Source organism: Miniopterus natalensis, chromosome 20 (genome assembly GCF_054644295.1).
Source record: "Miniopterus natalensis isolate mMinNat1 chromosome 20, mMinNat1.hap1, whole genome shotgun sequence".
NCBI lineage: Eukaryota > Metazoa > Chordata > Mammalia > Chiroptera > Miniopteridae > Miniopterus > Miniopterus natalensis.
The window spans coordinates 8,717,030-8,737,580 of record NC_142100.1 but is presented as its reverse complement, the minus strand read 5'-3'; the positions used below and the strand labels follow the sequence as shown (position 1 = coordinate 8,737,580).

Below are 20,551 nucleotides of genomic sequence, written 5' to 3'. Positions count from 1 at the left end.
TCAGGGCACATGCAGGAGGCAGCTGACGGATGTTCTTTCTTTCTCTCTCCCATCCTCCCTCTAAAAGCAATTTAAAAAATAAAGAAAATAAAACATCATATTTTACTACCCTGTGGCACTGAATTTAAAAAAACAGGTAGGCTCATTCACACATCTGATCTCATTTTCACATTTTAAAAAATTCTCTTAAGAAGGAATTATTAGTATTCTTTTCACAGATATGAAGGTCAATGCTTAGAATGGTCACAGAGCTAGTAAGTGATAAAGCTAGAAATTCAAATTCAGGTCTATCAAAGTTAATATTCTTTATACTGCACTAGGTTTCTTTTTCTGATAAGTTACAGAAGTGCTCTTCCCCTTAAAGATATTCTTCAGTAACTTGGTATTGATCAGATTTGTTTCCTCAGTGTTCTTTTTCAGGGCTAAATACCTAAATTTTTTAAGCTGGCTTCACAAAAGCGCTTTTGAGAGGGTGTGTGTGTGTGTGTGTTTCACTCTTCATGGATCCTTAAACCTCTTTAATTTCCTCACAGGCTGCACTAATAGGACGAGTCAACGCTAAGTTACCTTCTGGCTCTTGACCATCATGAATTGGCAGCTATAACGCTGACTAAAATGTGATTTTTAATGTTGATTAAAAATTTTAGTGTTGAGTGCCAAATTTAGTGCTGATTTAAAAAATATGTATGTGAACAATATCATTTTTCCAAAATCAGCACTAAATTACTTGATTAGTAAAAACATCTAGTGAATTTAATTTCTTGTCAATAACTAAAATTTAAAAATTTTATTTTTACTTTTTTGCATATAATCTTTAATTTATATGTTTTTTTTCTTTCACCAATTTTGTTCTGGTCTTCTCAAATATAGGCAAAAATATCTGAGAGTCCAAACTAACATACAAATTAAAGTGGGTTTTAAAAAGTAGCAACAACAAAACCAATATACAATAACAAAACCTAAAACAAACAAAAACAAAAAACAGGTTTACAGGTCATCTGAGAGTCTCATGAAGAATTCTGAGACAAGTGTTGGACTTTGTGGTTCTATGTGACTTCGTACATTTTGAAAAAACAAAAGAGGGTTGGAAAAAAAGAGACAAGCGGACAGGCACCCAGCAGTGTGTCCACATTCTGGATTCAGGCAATTCACAGGTAAAGCATGCACGCCTGTGGTCACACACCCCAGTACCTTCAGCAGTATTTCTCAGTGTCTCAAAACAAATGAACAGGTTTAGTCAACCATCCATTTATTCAGTCATGCACTAGTTCATTCAATGTTTATTAAATGTCTGTTGGATGCCAAACACTGTGCGAGGCCCTGGGGATACACAGACCAACAGATAGAAATGCTCAGAAAAATGGACGTTTTTAAGTAGGTGGGAGTCCCAGGAAACTTAAACAGCCAGGAGCCCCCAGGAGGGCGCGGGGCTGGGCCCGGGCGCGGGGCCGGGCCCCGGCGCGGCTCACCTGTAGTGCGGCGGGGGCAGCTGCCGGATGACGTCGTGGATCTTTATCAGCCTCTCCTCATCTGTCGCTGCTGAAACAGCCTCCTGCAACCATCATAATGCGAAATAAGCCAGTGGACTTTGTTGGTGAAAATCAAAGTTCTTCGCTCGCAATTCAGTCTTCCCTCTCAGATAAACGGTTCTATCTACTCCCTGACGTTGAATGAGGAGGAAACACCTCGTAGTATCAAGGAAGTGAACTGTACCCCACACTGTGTGGACATTGAAATCTATTAAAAGATAATTTTTCAAAGCACTTTATGGTGACCAATATTAAGTGCGATCGGTAACAGTGGCTCAAAGTCAGAAACTAAACGGGGAAAAAAATATGAAATCAGCAAAGACTATGAAGTAGCTAGCAATGACTGCTTTTTGTCTTTCTGCTTCCTTTAAGGAGCCACTTCAGGCATGGAACTATTTCTTACGTGACCAAAATGACTTTTACACATTTTGAACAAAACCACAACGAAACTCCAAACAGGACTTGATTGAAAAGTGACTTATATACTCACTGAAAATTTCTCATACAGCTGGTAGGTGAGCAGAGGGTTGGGGAGCTCTCGAAAATAGAGCTTACAGAGGGAGCCCACAGAATGGATGTCTTGAACATACGGTTCTTTTGTTAAGTCGGGGACATGTTCAGAGTCAAATTCATGGCTAACAAAGACAGCAGAGTGACAGCATTATTTTATTAAGGGAAGCGCAAGAATATGACTTTAAAACAGAAAGCATAGGCTTAAAGTGTTAACCTCTACCTCGGTGAGTTAATGTTTTTTCCAAATGACTGTATTTGGACTTCAGCAGTAACTGGGTGTTTGATCTTAAGACAAGTGGTTTTCTACGTGAAAATTAAGGGCATAGCTTTAATATTAAAATGGACAACAGTCTCTGAAGTGCCATGAAAGAGCAGCTCTTAATGCACAGATCTGAACACAGGGCTCAATTCCTAATGGTCTGAATATCTGATATTTTGGCAATTCTGGAAACTAGGATTGAGTGGCCGCTGCTCCATCAACAACAACACACAGAAATCCCTCAGGCACATGACGTATGGTTCAGGAGCGGTTTATTAAAGGGTAAGAAAGCCAGAAACAATATAAACCAATTCCCAGCTAACATCAAATTTTAATGGATGGTGAAATCTGTAGCACTGAAGTGAACGAAAAAAAAAGTTGTGCTCAGAATGCTCTGGGAGGTTAACTAACATTAACCTACAGACATGAGACCGCTCAGCAACCCAGACGGTTAGTGGATGTGGATTTATCAGTGAGATTTGCTGCCTATGAAAGTAAACACTGAAGCTCTTTAGTACAAGAATCAGTTGCAGTATTTTCCAATATCCTACACACAGAGATGAGCTCTGTGGTCAATCAGAACATTAAAACCCCTATAGAGTAAATGTCAATTTGCACACACCACAGTGAAAATTAAAGTAACACATTAAGAATAGACTAGAATCTAAGAAATTGAGCAAAAATAAAACCTGTGCTGCTGGTGTAAAGGATACCATGATTTTAGTCTGGGAAGATAATGCGAGGGTGTGAAATACGTACACACGCGAACCTGAGCATACGCTACCCAACCAGTATCGGAGGAGATTAAACAAAGTTTCCCTCATCAATTTTCATTAAGAACTAAAGCATAATTCTATTATAATGTAAATTTCATCTGGCATGGCTGTCATGGGCTCAAATTCAATTTGCTAAAATCTTCAAAAACTGTAAAGAGACAACATGCAAGTACTATGAATGGCATTTAGGAAAATATATGCAGAGAACAGTATGTTTATTATTTCCTACTTTTTCTAAACTATCCTATGGAATTATGGTATCAATGTAAGAGACTTAATTCTGAAATATTTCATTTTCATGAATTATAATAGGAATGAAAAAAAACCGCCATAGAAGGTTTTACCGTAGTCTCTGGATGTTGGAGGCAACGCCGGACAGACGATATATTCCATCCACAATGCCATACCTCTCAATGAACGCTGTACAGCTTTGAAGAACCTGGGGTACTGGAGAGAATTTTTAAAGACATGGATTAAATTGAGAGTATTCAGGTGAACCAAAGTCACCAAAAAATGAGAACATCCTAGTTCTCATGAGCAAAATAAAATTTGTGAATTTAAGTTATAAGGGGTGGAGTTAATCTACTACAAAAATGATGAGGGCATGTTTACTTAATCTCATATCTCAAGAGATAACTGCTTCCTGAATAATCGAGGCTGGCTTTATCTCGGTACATTTAGGTGAGAGAGTCCCTACGTTATTAGGGCAGTCTCTCTAAGGTTTCCCGCAGTAGCTCATTTAGATCATGTTATACCAGGAGAGTGAACGGATTAGTCCTAATACCACACCAGACAACATGAAAAAAAAAATACAGCTGCTAGCTGAATTTCACGTATAGCAAATGGATATAAGAAGTCAAGTGCTTATCTCAACAAGATAAGTGCCTGTAAGTGCTGCAATTTTTCACTTTTAAAAAGGCTTCTTTTATCTTTCACAGTTAATGCAAATTCTAATTTTATCCAATAAATAAAAACATATAATGCAAAGGTCAAGGCAATTTCAAATAGATACAATCTTAATTTCCTGACTATCTTTACATTATAATTACTGACCTTTTGACGGTGCATTATCAGCTCATTATAAAGGGCGCTCTAACAGTAAGCCGAAAGGAAAGAAGGGCACTCTATCTGGTGACTCCACTGAGTATCTGACATAGATGTGCAACTATTTGGGGCCCACAGTCTAGAAAAGAGTGTTCTATATGTTTAAACTTTTTTTATAACCATTCCAAAGTGTACAGTAGCTGAAATTTGAACTTCATCTGTTCTGCAACACAGACTGATAAATTTTTAGCAACTGTTCATTTGATAGTATTAGTTAAAGTCCCTGAAAAGAAACAAACGCTCGGACAAACATCATCTGGTCTGCAAAGAACTACTGTACTAGAGATGAAACACAGAGAGTGCTGAATGAAACGATGTTTAATAAGGTAATTTTAGCAAATGTACTTCACTTCTAGTCTTCAGTAAGTCCTCACTTCACACTGCTAAAGGTTCTGCAACTTTAAGTGAAGTGATGTATAATGAAACCAGTTTTACCACAGGCTGACTGATACAAACAAGAGTTAGGTTCCTGTGGTGGCATCTCACCAACATTATAACAAATGATGCTGAAAGAAATGGCCTTATTCCAGGACAGTGCTTTCTTATTACTACAGACTTTTCCTTGGCTTTCCTGCCTTCTGTTGTAATCCCTGCAGTCTACCTTTTAACTTGCCAGGTCCTATAACTTACATTTCAAACTTAAACTCCTCAGCTTTAAATAATTTTTTTAAAGCAGCTACATCACTGAACATGTAATAGGTGCCAGGCCAAGTGCTTTATAAGGGACAGGCTCACTTAATTCTCACAGAAATCCTGCGGGAAAAGTTCTGTCACTGTCTCCAGTTTACAGAGAGGAAACGGAGACTTCTTTCATACAGAAGAAAAAGTCCAGTTTCATTCTCAGGGTGGTGGCTTCCGGGCCAATAGTACCTGGTGTGGTGTTCTTAGAACGTGCATCATGATTTTGGGTTAGGAAAACATGATTAACTAAAGGCTTAATTTCAGAGGTTACTTGGGCCTTGTTTTTTTTCCGGTGTGCTCTGACTATAAAATCCCCGAATGTTTTTTTAACTACAGAAATAAGTTCAGGCTACAGACTTTCCTCACTTAGAGTTTTAAAATATTTTTTATATTTTGTGCTAAATGCAATTTTACCTAATTTCCTACAAAGTTCTCACTTTTTTTAAAAAAGCAATCTCATTTGAAATTTCATTTTAAGGAAATTCAGTCTCGGATATATGCAACAAATAAAACAAGTCCCATAAAAAAATCGATGACGTCTGAAAACACTTTGTTCCACTAGAATAGATTTTATCAGAGTTACGGAATGCGTGAACACTGTGGTTATTAAAGCCTGTTTGTTTGTTTTTTTAAGTCTTGGCATCCATCCTCTCCTATCATACTTACAAAGAATGAAAACACGGCAGAAACCTCTAAGCACAACTAAACCGTGCTGAATGGATGTGTGAAAGCTGGTGATCATGGCACGCGAGGTGGAAAATAACCCCTCGTGTTAATGATCACACTCACGCAAGGCAGAAAAACGGAGACACACAAAAGGGAAAAAACAAAACACATCTGACTCTATAATCAAGGGTGCCCAAGTAAATGGCAAATTAGTTTGATCCATCCAAAAAAGGCACCGTGGGGAGCTTCTGTAAATAACCGTGATCAACCTTTAAGTAAGTCCGTTGCGGTGGCTGTGGTTTGGGCGGCTGAGGCTGTGAGGCCGCCCGAGCGGCTCCGGGCCGCCGGTTGAGCTCTTAGAACTCCGTGAGGGGAGTTGGGGCAGGTTTTCCTCTTGATCCCACAGGGAGGCGCTCAAAGGCTCAGAGGGTGTCGACAGGGTAATCACTCTTTATAGCTGGTCATCCTCAGGAACACAGTTCAGAGAATGAGTCACGGAGCCAAACACCGTGCTGATACGGGCTCCCTCTTAGGAAAACCTGGCGCGAAATCTGTTTTATATACCTACGTATTTATGTTAAAGTCCCAGCTAAGACAGGTTGGTCACGAGGGGGAATGGTTATACGCATTATAGACTATCCATATTTACACCTCCTCTCTCCTCACTATTATACATATAAAATACCAGTATAGCATTCCTCCTCCTCAGGAATTGTGTTCACTTAGACTTTAAATATTTATATATAATATGTATTCAATTGTATTTGTTTTAATTTAGACTTTGAAACAGTCTCTACACACACACACACACACACACACACCCACACACACACCACCACCACCACCCCCCCCCGGTATGACTAGCTATAGACTATCTACAGTATACACAAAGTCTCAAAATTTTAGAAATCTTTAATTCATCATTTATTTATTAAATAAAAAAGACAAACTAATAAATCAATTTAATATTAAAAACCATTTTCTTTTCTAATTAAAATTTTAATTGATAAACTTCAAAGGTTTCCCTTTTTGTGTAATTTAGTCTTATCTGAATATTCAAATGATATTCTTCATATGAATATTTATTAATTTAATCACCCCCAATAAAGAGGAAATTATTTTAATATGGCAACTAGAATGTATCTGACCTCAGTCCTCAAGATTTATCAAATTACAACTGCACTCTAATGTTGCAAATTAACTTTTTCTCTCTTGTTTTTCTAATCACTTGAACAGCCTTTCGCTCCTGAATCAGCCTTAGCAGAGAGGTCTCTTCCAGGACTATTAAATTAATTTCTAATATTCATCTAATATTTTTTCTTCTTTTTAATTAAAAAAGCAGGAAACTAAGAAAAAAAGTCACAAAGTCTCTACAATACTGCATCATAATTAAATTCTTTTTATATATCACCTAAGTATCCATACTTGCAAAAAGGTAAATTTACTGTTTATATATAACATTTTTCAAATGTCCACACTGTATTCAAATTCACAATTTTAACAGCTTCTTAATTTACGGAGCAATTTCCCTAAAAGTGAGTGCTCAGTTTTTTTGCTCTCATACATAATGCTATAATGAACATTTTTGTTTCTATTGAAATACAACCTTAGGATAAATCCCTAAAGGGAGCTCCTACATAAAAGAACACTGAGAAATCTCTTGCTAGGAAGTACCAAAATGCTTTTCAAAAAATTAATTCACTGAGCTACCTGAAACCAACAATTTTTGTCTATTGATGAAACTGTTGCTATTTCTAATGGTATTGGCTATTGTGAAAATTAATTTACAGAACTCTCGTTTAGAACAAAGTCAGGAGGCTAGAGGAGAGAACTCTTACGCACCTGTCACTTCACACACGCTGCTGGCCCCAACAGGAAGAAACACACCTTGTGCCTCCAACAGAAAGTGATTTTTTTTTTTAAATCACAGGAAATGATACTTTCCTACCTCAGCAGGAGGAAGGAAAGACCCCTCCTTTCCCAGTCACGGCTCAGCCAATGAAGAGTCACTATGCTTCGTACTTTCGGCTTCCTCCAGGGGACACCAGGTTTCCAACAGCCCCACCCACGTCCATGAGAGAAGCAGTCTTCTGCTTTTTAGCTCTGGACTTGGGCATGTTTCCCAATTAGACCACATGTCCCAAATTGCAATTCTTTGTTCTTCCCCCCAAAAAACCATTTTGCTAGAGAAATATATAGCTATTTGATTATGGTTAATATGACCATAACTTAGAAAAGCAGCTTTACTATATTAATGATGTTTATCAATATAAAATGGTATCTCAAAATTGCTTAAAGATACATTTCCATGATTACGAATGAGCTTACACACTTTTCTGTATTTTGTTTACTATCTAACTCACTGTGAAAATATTTGTTTTTATCTTTTCTTCATTCTCCTACCTAGGGCTTAATTTTCTCACAAATCTGAATGATATTTGTATACACTTTATTAGAATCATTTCATTATATCCAAAAATGGATTGTTTTCCCTGTCTATGGTACCTTTCCATTACCTCTGATATTTTCATTATATGTAAATTATGTATTTGAGACTACCCTTGCCTTTATATTTTTTTAAGTGAGAAAGCTATTATTCCTCTTTGATCTCAAAACAAAATCATAACATATTAGCATTTCTATGAGCTTAAAATAGTTAACTTATTCATACATTTGGATTTTTAGTGTGATAAAGTGAATTTTTTTCAAAATTCCTATTTCATTACCTCAAACTATACTTAATAAGTACCCCTCCTCTCATATTTTATAATGGTGGAATTGTGTGCGGTTAGGACCCCTTTTAAGCTTTCTAAGTTTTATCCATAGCTCATTCCCTACACTAACAACATTCCAGTTCTGAATATCTGGTAAAGCTGTATGTCTCCTATCCGATCACTGATCTTTCCCCTTACAATGCTCTTTGATACTCTCATTGGCTTATTTTCCCATGTTTTACTTAACTAGTTGCAAAAATAATTCTCAGGGTTTTTGTCTTTTTTTTTTTTTTAAACTGTAATAAATTGGCATTAGTTTGGTAATAACACCTTTTATTGTTTTCTCTCAAGAAACATGGTATGGTTTGCATAATATTTGTATTACAAGTATACTGCTATTCTTTAAGCAATGAGTAAGGATTTGATTTGAACTTGATATTTATTGGTATGTACACTAGTTTTCATCAATCGTCTTAGGAAGTACAATGGGTATTTCCCATCAGGATTTAGAATTTCACAAATCATCTATTTCTGGTACTTATCAACATTGTAGATACTTCCGGTAGTTCTTTAATATTCTATCATCTTTGTAAGAACCAGTAGAGGAAAGTGTGATTTTTTTTTAAAAAAAAGGGAAACCTCATTTTTTTTCTTTTCTTCTTAGCCATTCATTCCCTTCCATCCATTTATCCAACCACTAAGTTCTTGAGTTAGAATTTGATTTACAGAGAAAGGAATTAAAATTTTTAGCTATAGAAGTTGGGAGACTGGTCTTGGTATTTTATAGCCTCAAACCTATGGCTAAATTTTTCGAAAGAGAAATATTTTAGAATAAAATGTGGGAGGGGAAAGCTGCCTTAGAAAGCCATCTGGACAGATATAAAAATAATGCAAACTAACTGTGCTATTGCACCCTTTATGCAAATGCCTTACTCTTCCTAAACAGATCCGAAGCATCTCTGATCCAAAGTACGTGCTTAGCCCTCTCTTATTCTCAGCTATCCCCGGAACTACGGTAAGGACCTGGGAATGTTCAATACGTGCTGCTGAACTTAAATGGAACAGGTATTACTTGCCTAATGTATTGCAAAACTGGTTATAGAAAATCAAATCAATATGGAAAGGTTAGAAACTAAAATTATAAGATTATAAATTTTATTTTTACCTTCAAAGCCAGAATTCAGAAGGTGCTCCCCCAGGTCACAGCCAAACACCCTCTCTTTCAAGATCCCCCGCTGCTTCAGCTTCTGTTTTGTCGGACGAGACTTCATGAATGTGCGTAAGAAAGTGATAAGCTTGCCGTGCTTTTTAGACACTAAAAAACAGTGATAAAGAGAAAATATCTTAGTTGTAGTGAGAGGTTACATTTTTACTTAGAGATCTGGACAGGCTGGCTGCAAAATAACCTATTAAAAGTACAGTTCATATTCTGTAGGAAATTTTCAGCAGCAGTGTAGATAACAGTTATTTATAAATAACATCACCATTTTTCACATTCTTCTCACCAGCCTGGGATCTTATTTGATGGGATTGTGAGCAATTTTAGGTACTGTACCCTGTGACTTCTAAATCACGCATGATGAACCATGCATTTCCCGAAGCATACCTACGGATGCTACAGGGTTATGACTGGTACCTGAGTTTCACTCTAATATATTACTTTGGAGATCTTCATAACAAGTGAGGCTTAAATGGTGTTAATGTGGTTTTCCTTTCTAGCCAATTTCTAAAATATTTTACTTAGTGGTTAGAAATTTTCATGGCATTTATCATCTGAAAATTAAAACAGAGAACAACTCCCTTTTTCATTTTATATAGAGGACAATCCCATTATGACATAGAAAACGCGTGTCAAACTAATTGCTATATAAATACAAAATACCCATGAAAAACATTAGACTTTCTATTAACATTCATCTAGAGTATACTAAGTATATAATCTTAAACCCCTTATAGATCAAGGCAACAGAGAAATAAATTAACACATAGTAAAATATTTCCACTGATTGATATATTAGAAAGACAACAGTGAAAGAATTGAATGCAAACAAATCCCTAGGTGCAGCTTACAGGGTAAATTACCCTAAAATTCAACCTGCAACAAATATCATAAGCTCAGAGATTAGTTGCTGGAGAGAAGGCTAAGCCACGTGGCCTCAATCCCGCTCCTCGGTGTGCAGATGGTGACTGGGCGTCTCACTGAATCCTACTGCAGATTCTCGAGTGACCTCAAATCCTCTGAACCGATGAAGCCTCCTAGAGATATTCTGTTGCCGAGACTAACTTGGGTCCTAGGCGGATCGCTAAGTGCGTTACTCCAGATCAGACATCTGCCACCCATTTCTTTTCATTTAATAGGAAACACCATGAGCAGACATCAGCTTCTTTTCTATAAACTGTACGGGAGGAATTCACTGTAACCGGTTTGCCCAAAACTGAGACGTTTCCTGAGACGTTTGCTGAGCGGCTGTCTGCTTACAACCAAATCTATGATGAAAAAAACCCAGAAAACAAACACAAAGCCAGCCACCATGGTGTATGTCTTAAAAGAGGGACACTTCCTCGAGAAGGGCGCAGGCCGGCCCTGAAGAAGGGATTCCGGCAAAGGCACGGTCGTCCCGGACGACAGCCCCCGAAGCCCAGCCAGGGGCACGAGGTGTGGGCAGGAAGCCAGCGACACTGACGCCCGGCCCTGACCCTGACCCTGACCCTGACCCTGCGTAAACCCAGGGTAACGTGTGTGTCCGTCTTCGTTTTAACAAGAGCTTAAAAAGTAAAAAATAAATAAATAAAAATTTTAAAGTAGAGAAAAGCCTATAGAATAAGGGGATAAGAGAACAGTCTTGTACAGCTGCGCAAAATGTTTGTGTTTTAGGCTAAGAGTTGCTACAAAAAAGTCAGAAAGTTAAAAAAACTACAAAGTTATAGCGGGGAAAATGGCGGCAAAGCAGGTGGTAGTTACACTCACCTCCCTCCAGGACCAGCGCAAAATCACAGTTAAATTAGAAACAAGCCACCTGCGCAAGCGCGTGGAGCCCAGCGGAGGCCTGGTGCCTAAGGACACGCCGGAGGAGCCAGGCTGGGATCCCGAGGCGGCCTCCCACCCCCGCCTTACCCCGTACCAGTGAACCAGTGAGTACAATTCTCTTTTGAGGAATAGAAGTCGGAAACACTATCCATAAGACTGCCACGGAAAGAGGCAGAATGGGAATTCGGCTTGAGACGGTTAAGGGCTTACGAAAACATTTTAACGGGGGAACAGTGCAATGCAGGGTGAGCGTCTTAAGGTTAAGGTCAACCTAATATGCTGGATTAGAGGAGTGAAAATGATACCAATGGCACTTCCACAGACAAAATACATAAAAATAAAACACAAAACAATAGTTGTCACAAAGGCAAATCATACCATTCTATATTCAATTTCCCTGTTCTACAATTAAAATGCAGCATGTGCCACAAGGTAACTACTTCCTTATTATTTAGACATGATGGACAGATTTTTACATCTGCAATCTTTTCTCAAACATGAGACAAACCCAATCAAACCAGTCTTTCCAGCAGCTAAAAGCTTCAACAGTATGACACACAGTATCTCCAAGGCAAATCTTTATGACACCAATAACCGGTTTACAGGGAGACACTGAAAACAGGCCGTTCAAGCCGCAGAGAACTCTGACACGCAGAAGGGGGGCACTGTGTGCTTTTAATTACACAAGTAAAATGTTTCTCTAGCAGAACCAAAGAATTCTTACCTTCTCATAACACTTTACCTAAACTAGTTCTCTAAATTCGAGCTCAGAAATCTGCTAGACTGGTTTGAGAAAAGTCTGGGTTTGAGTTAACTTCTCAGGACACTGAAGGAAGAGGGTTTGTGCCAGTTAATGGCCTCGGCATTGTTTGTTTGGTTACGTGCATCACGTCCTAAGCCCTGGAACAAATGCAGAGTCAGACGAACTGAGCGTAGAGGCGGGATGCTAACACCTGAAGAGGTGGTCCCGATTAAACCCAGGATACAATAAATGATGAGTGTGACGTGTGGCACGTCCAGTGGACTGGTTTTCACAACTGCACACAAAACCTTCTTTTGCTCAAAGTTTCCAAACACAGATTAAACGACCATTTGGTGGAAATTTAAAAGAGGGGAACAGAAGTAGAGGCAACTAGACTACATGGTATTTAAGGGTCTCTTATAACCTCCCAAATTCTAAATCTCTGTTGCATACTTTGAAATACTTTGAGCATCAGGGCAGAGAGAGAGGACCCCTTTGTATCCGTCTCCGCCTCCGTCTATCTACAACTAGTAGGACATTTAGAACACAACAAAGGTCCCCGCTCGGCGAGGAGATTCCTGAAGGCAGGCGTGTTGGCATGCGTAGGGAAGGCAGGATGGCAGAGACAGAAGAGAACCCACAGCCCTGACTCCCGACTCCTCGGCTGAACCCACAGCCCAGCCAACATGGTAGCAGCGGGAAGCCGGGCACAGCCCCTACAACACTGCCCAGTTCGGCAGAGGGTAAAAGAGGCGGCAGGAGCTGCAGTGCCCCAGTCAGGCTCTCCCCCCCGTTATGGCGGTGCTCACACCACCGGAGAGCCTGGGAGCACAGTGAGGGTGCATCTCCAGGCTCCTGGCCACATCACTGCAGTGCCAGAGCCGCAGGACACCAGGTAGCAGGGGGGGGGCCCTACCCTGCAAACTCAGCTCCTGTCTCAACTGCCACATCCCCCGCCAGAGTGGAGGTGCCCTGAGACACAGGTGACCCAGACACAGCTATTCCCTTCTAAGTATATACACCACGACTTATATTTCCATTCTCCTGTTGACTGCCACTCAGAGTTTCCAAGTTTTTATTATTACTATCAATAATGCATTGGAAAATCTCATTCAGTGCTCGCTGGGCTCAAGTGAGGGAACTCTGGCATTCATATTCAGGAGGAAGATTGTTGGGATGTAGAGTATTTTACTTTGAACCGTATTTCTTTTTTATTTTTATTATTTTTATTTAATGTATTGATTGATTTTAGAGAGGGAGGAAGGGAGAGGGAGAGAGAAAGAAACATCGATTTGTCACCCCATTTATTTATGCACCACTGGTTGATTCTTGTATGTGCCTTGACCAGGGATCAAACCCACATCCTTGGTGTATCGGGACAACCAACTGAGCTGCCCAGCCAGGGCCTATTTTCAACCAAATTTCAACTTTGTAAAAATATTCTCTAAAACGACTCACCAATACGCACTCCTATAGAATGTTTTTCGTTCCTTGTCCTATTTAGCTCCGTCAGACTTCTTCATTTTTACCAATCTGATTAGTATGAAATTGTATTTCTCTTCAGCATGTATTTCTGCGCTTGCCAAGAAGTTATACATTGTTTCACAAGCTTACTGGCCGTTCAGTTCTCCTCTTCAGTGAAATTACTGTTCATACCCCTTGCCCACCTTACTGTTTGGTTGTCTTTTTCTTAACAAGAGGTAAAAATTCTTTATATCATCTGTAAACAAATCCTTTGTCAAATATACGCATTATAAATACCTTCGCACAGTCTGTGGCTTACCTTTTACTGTATAAAATTTTGCATGTCAAAAATACAGGTTCCCATGCTTTAAGATATCCTTCCTTACCCAAGGTCATAAACATATTGACCTATAAACCCCTTTTTTCCTAAAGTTTTTTAAAATTTTTAGTTGACTTTGAACTTTTTAAAGTGTTTGGGGTGAAGTAGACATACAATCATATAACTTTTCTTCCTTATACATAACCGATTGTTCCATCACCTTTCATTGAGTAAGTCTGTCTCTGATTTGTAAGATTGATTCTTATATGAAAAACGCAGACAGTATGTAAGGGAATTCTACCAGTTTCTCTGTCCATCAATATCTCACTTCCCCAATTTCTAAGACTTTATAAGCCTTAATATCTGGAAAGACTGCCTTTGTATTTTTAGCCCTTTGCTCTTTCATATGATTTTTAGAATCAGCCTGTCAAATTATTTTAAAAAACAAACTTTTGGGAATATGACTAAAGCTGCCCTGAATTATGATTATTTTGGAGAAGTGACCTCTTCACGACAGTGAGCTTTCCCATCCCTGAACACAGTATATCTCTCCACGTATCTAAGATTCTTGTATGCCCTGCAGTACATTTTTCTAGTATTTTTCCATAAAGGCCTTACATACTTTTGTTATAGTCTTAGGAACTTTATGATTTTTGTTGCCTTTGTAAATGGCACTATTTTCTAAATTATGTTTTCTAATCGTTTATTACTGGTGTACAGAAACACAACAAGCAGGGTGTGTCAGACCGCCGGGGTCACAGCCCGAGACCTCCCGCTGTCTGACCGTGAACAAAGCACCTAACTCTCAGTCCTTCCTTTTCCTCACCTATGAACATGTGAAAAATGGTAACCACCTAACAGGATTGGCGTGAGGATGAAATAGGGTATAAGGCACTCAGTGTTAGACAGAAAAAGCTTAATAAACGTTAAGTGCTTTTACTGTCACTGTGCTATTCATCTTTTATTCAGCAACCCTGCTTAATTCTGTTATTAATAATTTGACTGTAAACTCCTGGATCTGTAGACAATCATTCACACAGAATACAGATTGTCTCTTCCTTTCTAATCCTTTTATTTCTTTTTGTCTAATTTCATTAATCCTCCAATAAATGATTATCTGTTCCCTGGCTTTAAATAGATTGTTTCTTATGTCTCGCTACTAAGAATAAAATCTCCTTGAGGTTTTGGAGTGGAAATCTTAACTATATTAAAGAAATTCCCTAGTTCTAATTCCTAAGATATATAACATGAACAAGTGTTGAACTTGTTAGCAAATGATTTCGCTGCATCTATTTAGATGATCATTTAGTTTGCCTTGCATAATTTTTAAGCTTTATATGTGGAAAACTAAATTTATATGCACTATTAAAAGTCTTGCTTTTATACTTATATGATGAGTGCCCTTTGCTCCTACTCCCCCTGTGTCCTTTGCAGGGATATAAATGAGTGGAAGAGACTTGAGAAGGCAAGTAGCAAATTAAAAAACTAAAGCCTTAAGCCACAGCAAAACTCCCTCTGAGAAATTGTAATAAACATAGGAATACTGTAAGCATATTAGAAGTGACTTTTAGTAAAGAAACACAATCACAAAAACATCTATAGGGTACAAGTGGAAACAAAGAGTTGGAAAAACAGAAAAAACGGCAATAGGTTGCTGATGCCCTAAATAGCAGCAAAGAACTATGACACAGACTTACATGACAGTCTTAAGTAAACAGCTAAAGTGAACTGTTACTTAGCATTTTCAAATTTATTAAAAATAATATTGGCAAGAGACACAAAAGTTAATTTATCTTTAGCCTGCATTGTCGTATGTCCTGAGAGGATCTTTGGGCAAGCTTCTGAACCAGTTTAGTTGGCACTCTTGCTTGGGAAAATGTGCCATCACTCTTACTCAGTTTATAGCTTTGAGTATATCAAATAAGTTTAAACTAAACCAACAAAGTGTCTTTTTTATGCAAATGAGTACTTTTAAAAATTTTTTTATTAATTTTTAGGGAGAGAGAAAAAGGGAGAAGAGAGATCCCCTACTGGGGATAGAGCCTGAGACCTGGGCATGTGCCCTGACCCGGAATCCAACCGCGACCTTTCAGTGCTCGGGATAACACCCAACCAATGGAGCCATACCAGCCAGGGCCCAACAAAGCTTTTATTTAAAAATAAATGGACTCAGAAATTAATCTATGATTCACTAGGGTAATAACCCTACAAATCTTTCAAAGACAAATTTCTAGATAGTTGAGCAAGATTCTAACATATGAACTAAACAATTGAGCTAAAAACACTTTTTCCAGTAACTGAAATATGGAACCTCTTGTAACTTTTCCTTTTTCATAATATAAAAGGGCTTTAACATAAATAAAGCTTTGAGGGTGAGTAATGGTATAAAGGAAGTTCTTTAGGCCAATAACTGAAAATACAATTGAGTAATTTCAATAATGTGTTTTTTTAGTCTTACAGAAAATACCCTCCAAATCAGAGTAAAGAAATTTCTTACAAACCAGAGTAAGTTTTCATTTGATGAAATCAGGACATGCACAAGGAAGTCCATCACCTACTCTGTTTTTATCTCTGTAGATCTGCCCTCTCCCTGACTCTACCCCCCCTGGCTTGGTCCCAGTCTTACGAAGGCAAGAGGAAGAGAGAGAAAAACTGAATCCTAAACCAGATATCCAAGAAAAATTGAAAGAAAATCTAGAAACTACAGTAACATCATAACAATAATGAAAGTTTAGCCTACATTTATTGAGTGCTTATTAAGTGCCAGTGCTTTACATAGGTTAACTAATTTAAACTCAGTTTGTGTTAGCATCACAGTCTAAGTGATTTAAATTCAAAATATAAACCAGTATCTGATCACCAGAATGCAGTCCACAATAGTCTGTCATAAGAACAGTATATTAAATAAAATCTAATTAATCTCCCATTATATTCAGATAATGACTTCTAAATGAAATAAAGGTTATCAGAATAATGACATTTTATACCCTTCCTCTCTTCTCTAATTATTCAGCTCTAATTATCAAGATGACTTAACACTCATATTTCAATCCCTTTTCTTTAGTGAATCTGGTACTATCCTGTAATATCTGAATACTGTACATAGCTTTTGTATGTGGTAAAAATATTTAGTAAGCATAAAATACCAGCAATTCTATTTGAAGATTTAGAAATACATCCTTGAAGCAATGGCCTAATAACTGAAAGCTTTGATACCTTTCCAATAATAAAACAGACACAGTAGTCCGATGGGCGGCGGCCGTCCAATCACGCCTGTTACTGGTCAGGCACAAGCAAGTGAAACATGGATATAGGGTTTCAGTCCTCATTGTACCAAAAACTTGCTGTAAGATTTTAGACAAGGTGATGAACCAGTTTAGACCACAGTTTAATAATATGAAAAAAGAGTTTAACCAAGTAATTTAAGAATTCTAGATTTCAGTGGAAATACCTAAGAATCAGGAAACACTGACAAAGTATAAAACACAGAAAGTTCTAAAGTCTATGGGAAATGTCTTTGCTTTAGGAAAATTTATCAGGAAGGAAAAAAGGACACCATTTAAAACTTCACTGGCAAGCAGTGTCAAAAACAATAAATTAGGTTTTCTAAATCACCTTGGAGAGGGCTGGTATAAAAATTCAAGATCGAAAGATCATTGTTAATGTTACTGTTTATGTATAGTATATTAGGCTTGGCACTTTTTAAATTAAGTTAATTGAAATTAAATTACTTCTTTTTTTCCCCACGGAAACTTACAACAGTAGTAAGGGGTCCTTTTGTAACTAATTCACACAACGTGCTTATACCATTTCCAGAACTGAATGCCTAATCGTACTCTCTTTCCCTGTTAAAGCCATGCGCAGCTGTTGGCCATGCCACACAATACACTACTGTTTGTTTCTTTGATTTATTTGCTAGGAAGACCTTGGTGAACAGTATAATGGTCATTTATAATACTGTTTTATTAGAAAATGCCATGTGCTTTATAGATACTAGTTTTTGAACTAGGTTTAAGAATGCACTCTAGTAAGAGAAATTTAAAAGGTAAATATTATCTATAGGTTCTGGCTTGTGAAAACTTGTATTCTTTCAGGGCGATACTCAAAATGCAAAGCCCTCACTGTCTCTCTAGGAACTGCTGATTTACTTCTATATTTTTCCTTAAATTCAGCTTTACTGTCGAAAGTATTACAGATGTTCTCCTCCCCCCTCCCCCATTTACTTCTAATTTTTAAAGCATAGCAGCTTCGGCCTTGGATTTCATCTCTTCTCACCCGCTCAAGATATCCAAGAAAATCTTTAGGTAAATTAGAGTATTAATTCTTAATATACTGCTGAAGTTACCATGGAAGAAAGTACATAATCATTTTAGTCAATATATTATAAACAGTTTTGGAAGAGGAAAAGCACAGTTCTCTCACTGAGGCGTGTAACAGCTGCAAGGGCCACCAGGAAAGCTCTCCGGGGCCGGCAGGGATGAGATGCTGGTATGCGGACGCCGTAACAGTTTGATATCTGCACATTCCAATCTCAAAGGGAGGAAACCAGGTATCTGAGAAATGTCATGTACGAGCAGTGCTAAACTAAAAATAACAATGACAGTAATGGCTCTTGACTGAAAAACTAGAAAGCTACTAACAGTTACATAAATCAAACTGGCTCCCATGTACCCATGAGAGAGAAGACGAGGCATTTCAAAAGCCCTTCCTAAGTGGAATGCAAGTGGATGACACCAGGGATACAAAAAAATAAATCTGCAGTGAATTTCAGAGAAGAACCTTTCAGACACAGATGAGAGAAGCACAATTCACTTGGGAAAAGGCATGGAAAGCAAGCGACAAATGGCTTCTAAAGAATATCCGGCACCACTCATGTGGCCAAGCATGCTTGCGGTTAACTAAAATATTTGGGTCTTGGAATAAAAATGTATCTTTATCCCGCTTACTGAAGAATGAAACCAAAGCAGTATCCTGCTGCTGCTCTTCCTAGAGTACATCAAGTTATAAACTAGAAAGGGCATGGTATGTTAGAGCCTGGAAATCACAGTTCCTCGGGGAAAGCGGTCATCAGGTTAAGACAGACACTTATTTACATTATACGTTAATACTTTTCCAGGGGCTACAAACTTCAGTAATAAATATCAAAGAAAGCTCAAATTTGACTTGTGTGATTTTTAGGGAGATATAAATAAGCTATACATTTTTCTTGCTAAAACTGATACTAATTTTTATTTTTAAATTTAAATTAAAAATTTAAATAATAAATGATTGGTTTTGTTCCTTAACTTTGTAAAAAAATTTTAGAAAGTTAAAAAATAAACCTAACTTGGTGACTTTACCACCTCAGTTATATAAGACTCTGACTAATTGCACATCTAAATACAGAACAAAAAGATTTGCATTTGAGCAGAGGAGAGTGGGAGGAAACATGATGTGGGTATGAATCCTGATACTCAGGCCCTGACACACTGGGGTGAGTGTGCTACACAGGCTATGAGAGCAAGGATTTTAAAGTAACCTGGGTTCCTGTTTTTCTAAGATGAACTAGTGCTGTTTGATAAAAGTTTAAAAGCTAGTACTATCACAAGGAAGAAATTTATATTATTTTCTCTTACAAAAATTAAAATACAGAAACTATACAGTCTCAGGAATTCAGTGACATCAAAGGTTAGAAGACTATCAAAAGTGCTCCATGAATTTCTAGAAATCTGAAGATTCAGAACCTTAATCTTAACAGTGTGAAAACTCTCGTGTGGAAATTTTTTTATTAGATTAAAATGTAAAGACAGTCACCTTGATGCTATATAGTCTCCTGCACTTTGTCAAGCTGTGGAGTGTGGTGGAGAACACTGTGGGTTTTGTTTTTGTTTCTATGGGTTGGGTTTTTTCTTTTCTTTTTCTTTCTTTCAGGAGCTGGAGGGAAAAGTTTCTGTCTGGAGAGCACTGACCTGATGATGCAAACTCTACTTAAAGCAAACAGCTTAGAGTTTTGCCCTAAAAAAGACCTGACCTTGAGCATGGGGAACAAGGAAACAGGCTCCTAAGACAGACCTGAGAGTTCGAGTCCACCCTCCGATCACTTCCCAGTTTGCAAGATCTTGAGCAAATTACCTATTTAGTTCTCAATTCCCTCAAATACACATTGAGAATGACAATAACAACACACTTCACTCAGGGTTACTCTAATGCTTTCATGAAAGTACTTATATACCAAACACTAACTAGCTCAGTAAGTGTCAATAAACGGGTTATTTTTATTACTGTAATTTTTCTTTACTTTTGGGATCCTCCATGTACAGAGCTAACCGGAACCTAGTCGGCTTTCCAAACCAGGTTCAGTGAATCTCGGTGCACCTCCTGAATCAGGGCCCAGATCACGCAGGAGGGGTGATCACACAGGGAGTCACTTTCTAGTCCTTCCTCCTGGATCTGTCTTAAATGCAAAGTTAACCTAAGAAACCTCGGATTTCTGCTCCCTCCTGCAGAATACCATATACAGTAGCACTCCGTAATACTTCAAAAGAGGAGAGTTCTGGTCTCACACCATTAACATGTGAGCTACAAGTGTGTGTGTTTTAAGCTGACAATGAAAAGGGGCTCTAAAATTTGAAATCCCCCTATTTATGGTTTTGAAAATTAAAATATTGATATCTTTGAACAGTAGAACATCCCTGGGCCGGGGGAGGGGGGGGAGATGCTCAAATTCTTAACAGGGCTGATGACCTGTGAGTCACAGAAAATTCTGCTTAATGACAG

General features: G+C 38.0%; 1 protein-coding gene across 3 annotated transcripts in view; it reads right to left on the bottom strand.

Annotated features, from left to right (window-relative positions):
* ARHGAP32 (Rho GTPase activating protein 32) overlaps positions 1-20,551 on the bottom strand; it is a 215,422-nt gene that overhangs the window by 20,002 nt on the left and 174,869 nt on the right. For all 3 annotated transcript variants that reach the window (XM_087828834.1, XM_016204467.2, XM_016204465.2), the window contains 4 exons: positions 9,408-9,557; positions 3,422-3,524; positions 2,020-2,164; positions 1,470-1,552 (listed from right to left, as the gene is read on the bottom strand). In XM_087828834.1, coding sequence (XP_087684960.1) covers positions 1,470-1,552; positions 2,020-2,164; positions 3,422-3,524; positions 9,408-9,557 — 481 coding nt within the window. The remainder of the gene's footprint in view (positions 1-1,469; positions 1,553-2,019; positions 2,165-3,421; positions 3,525-9,407; positions 9,558-20,551) is intronic.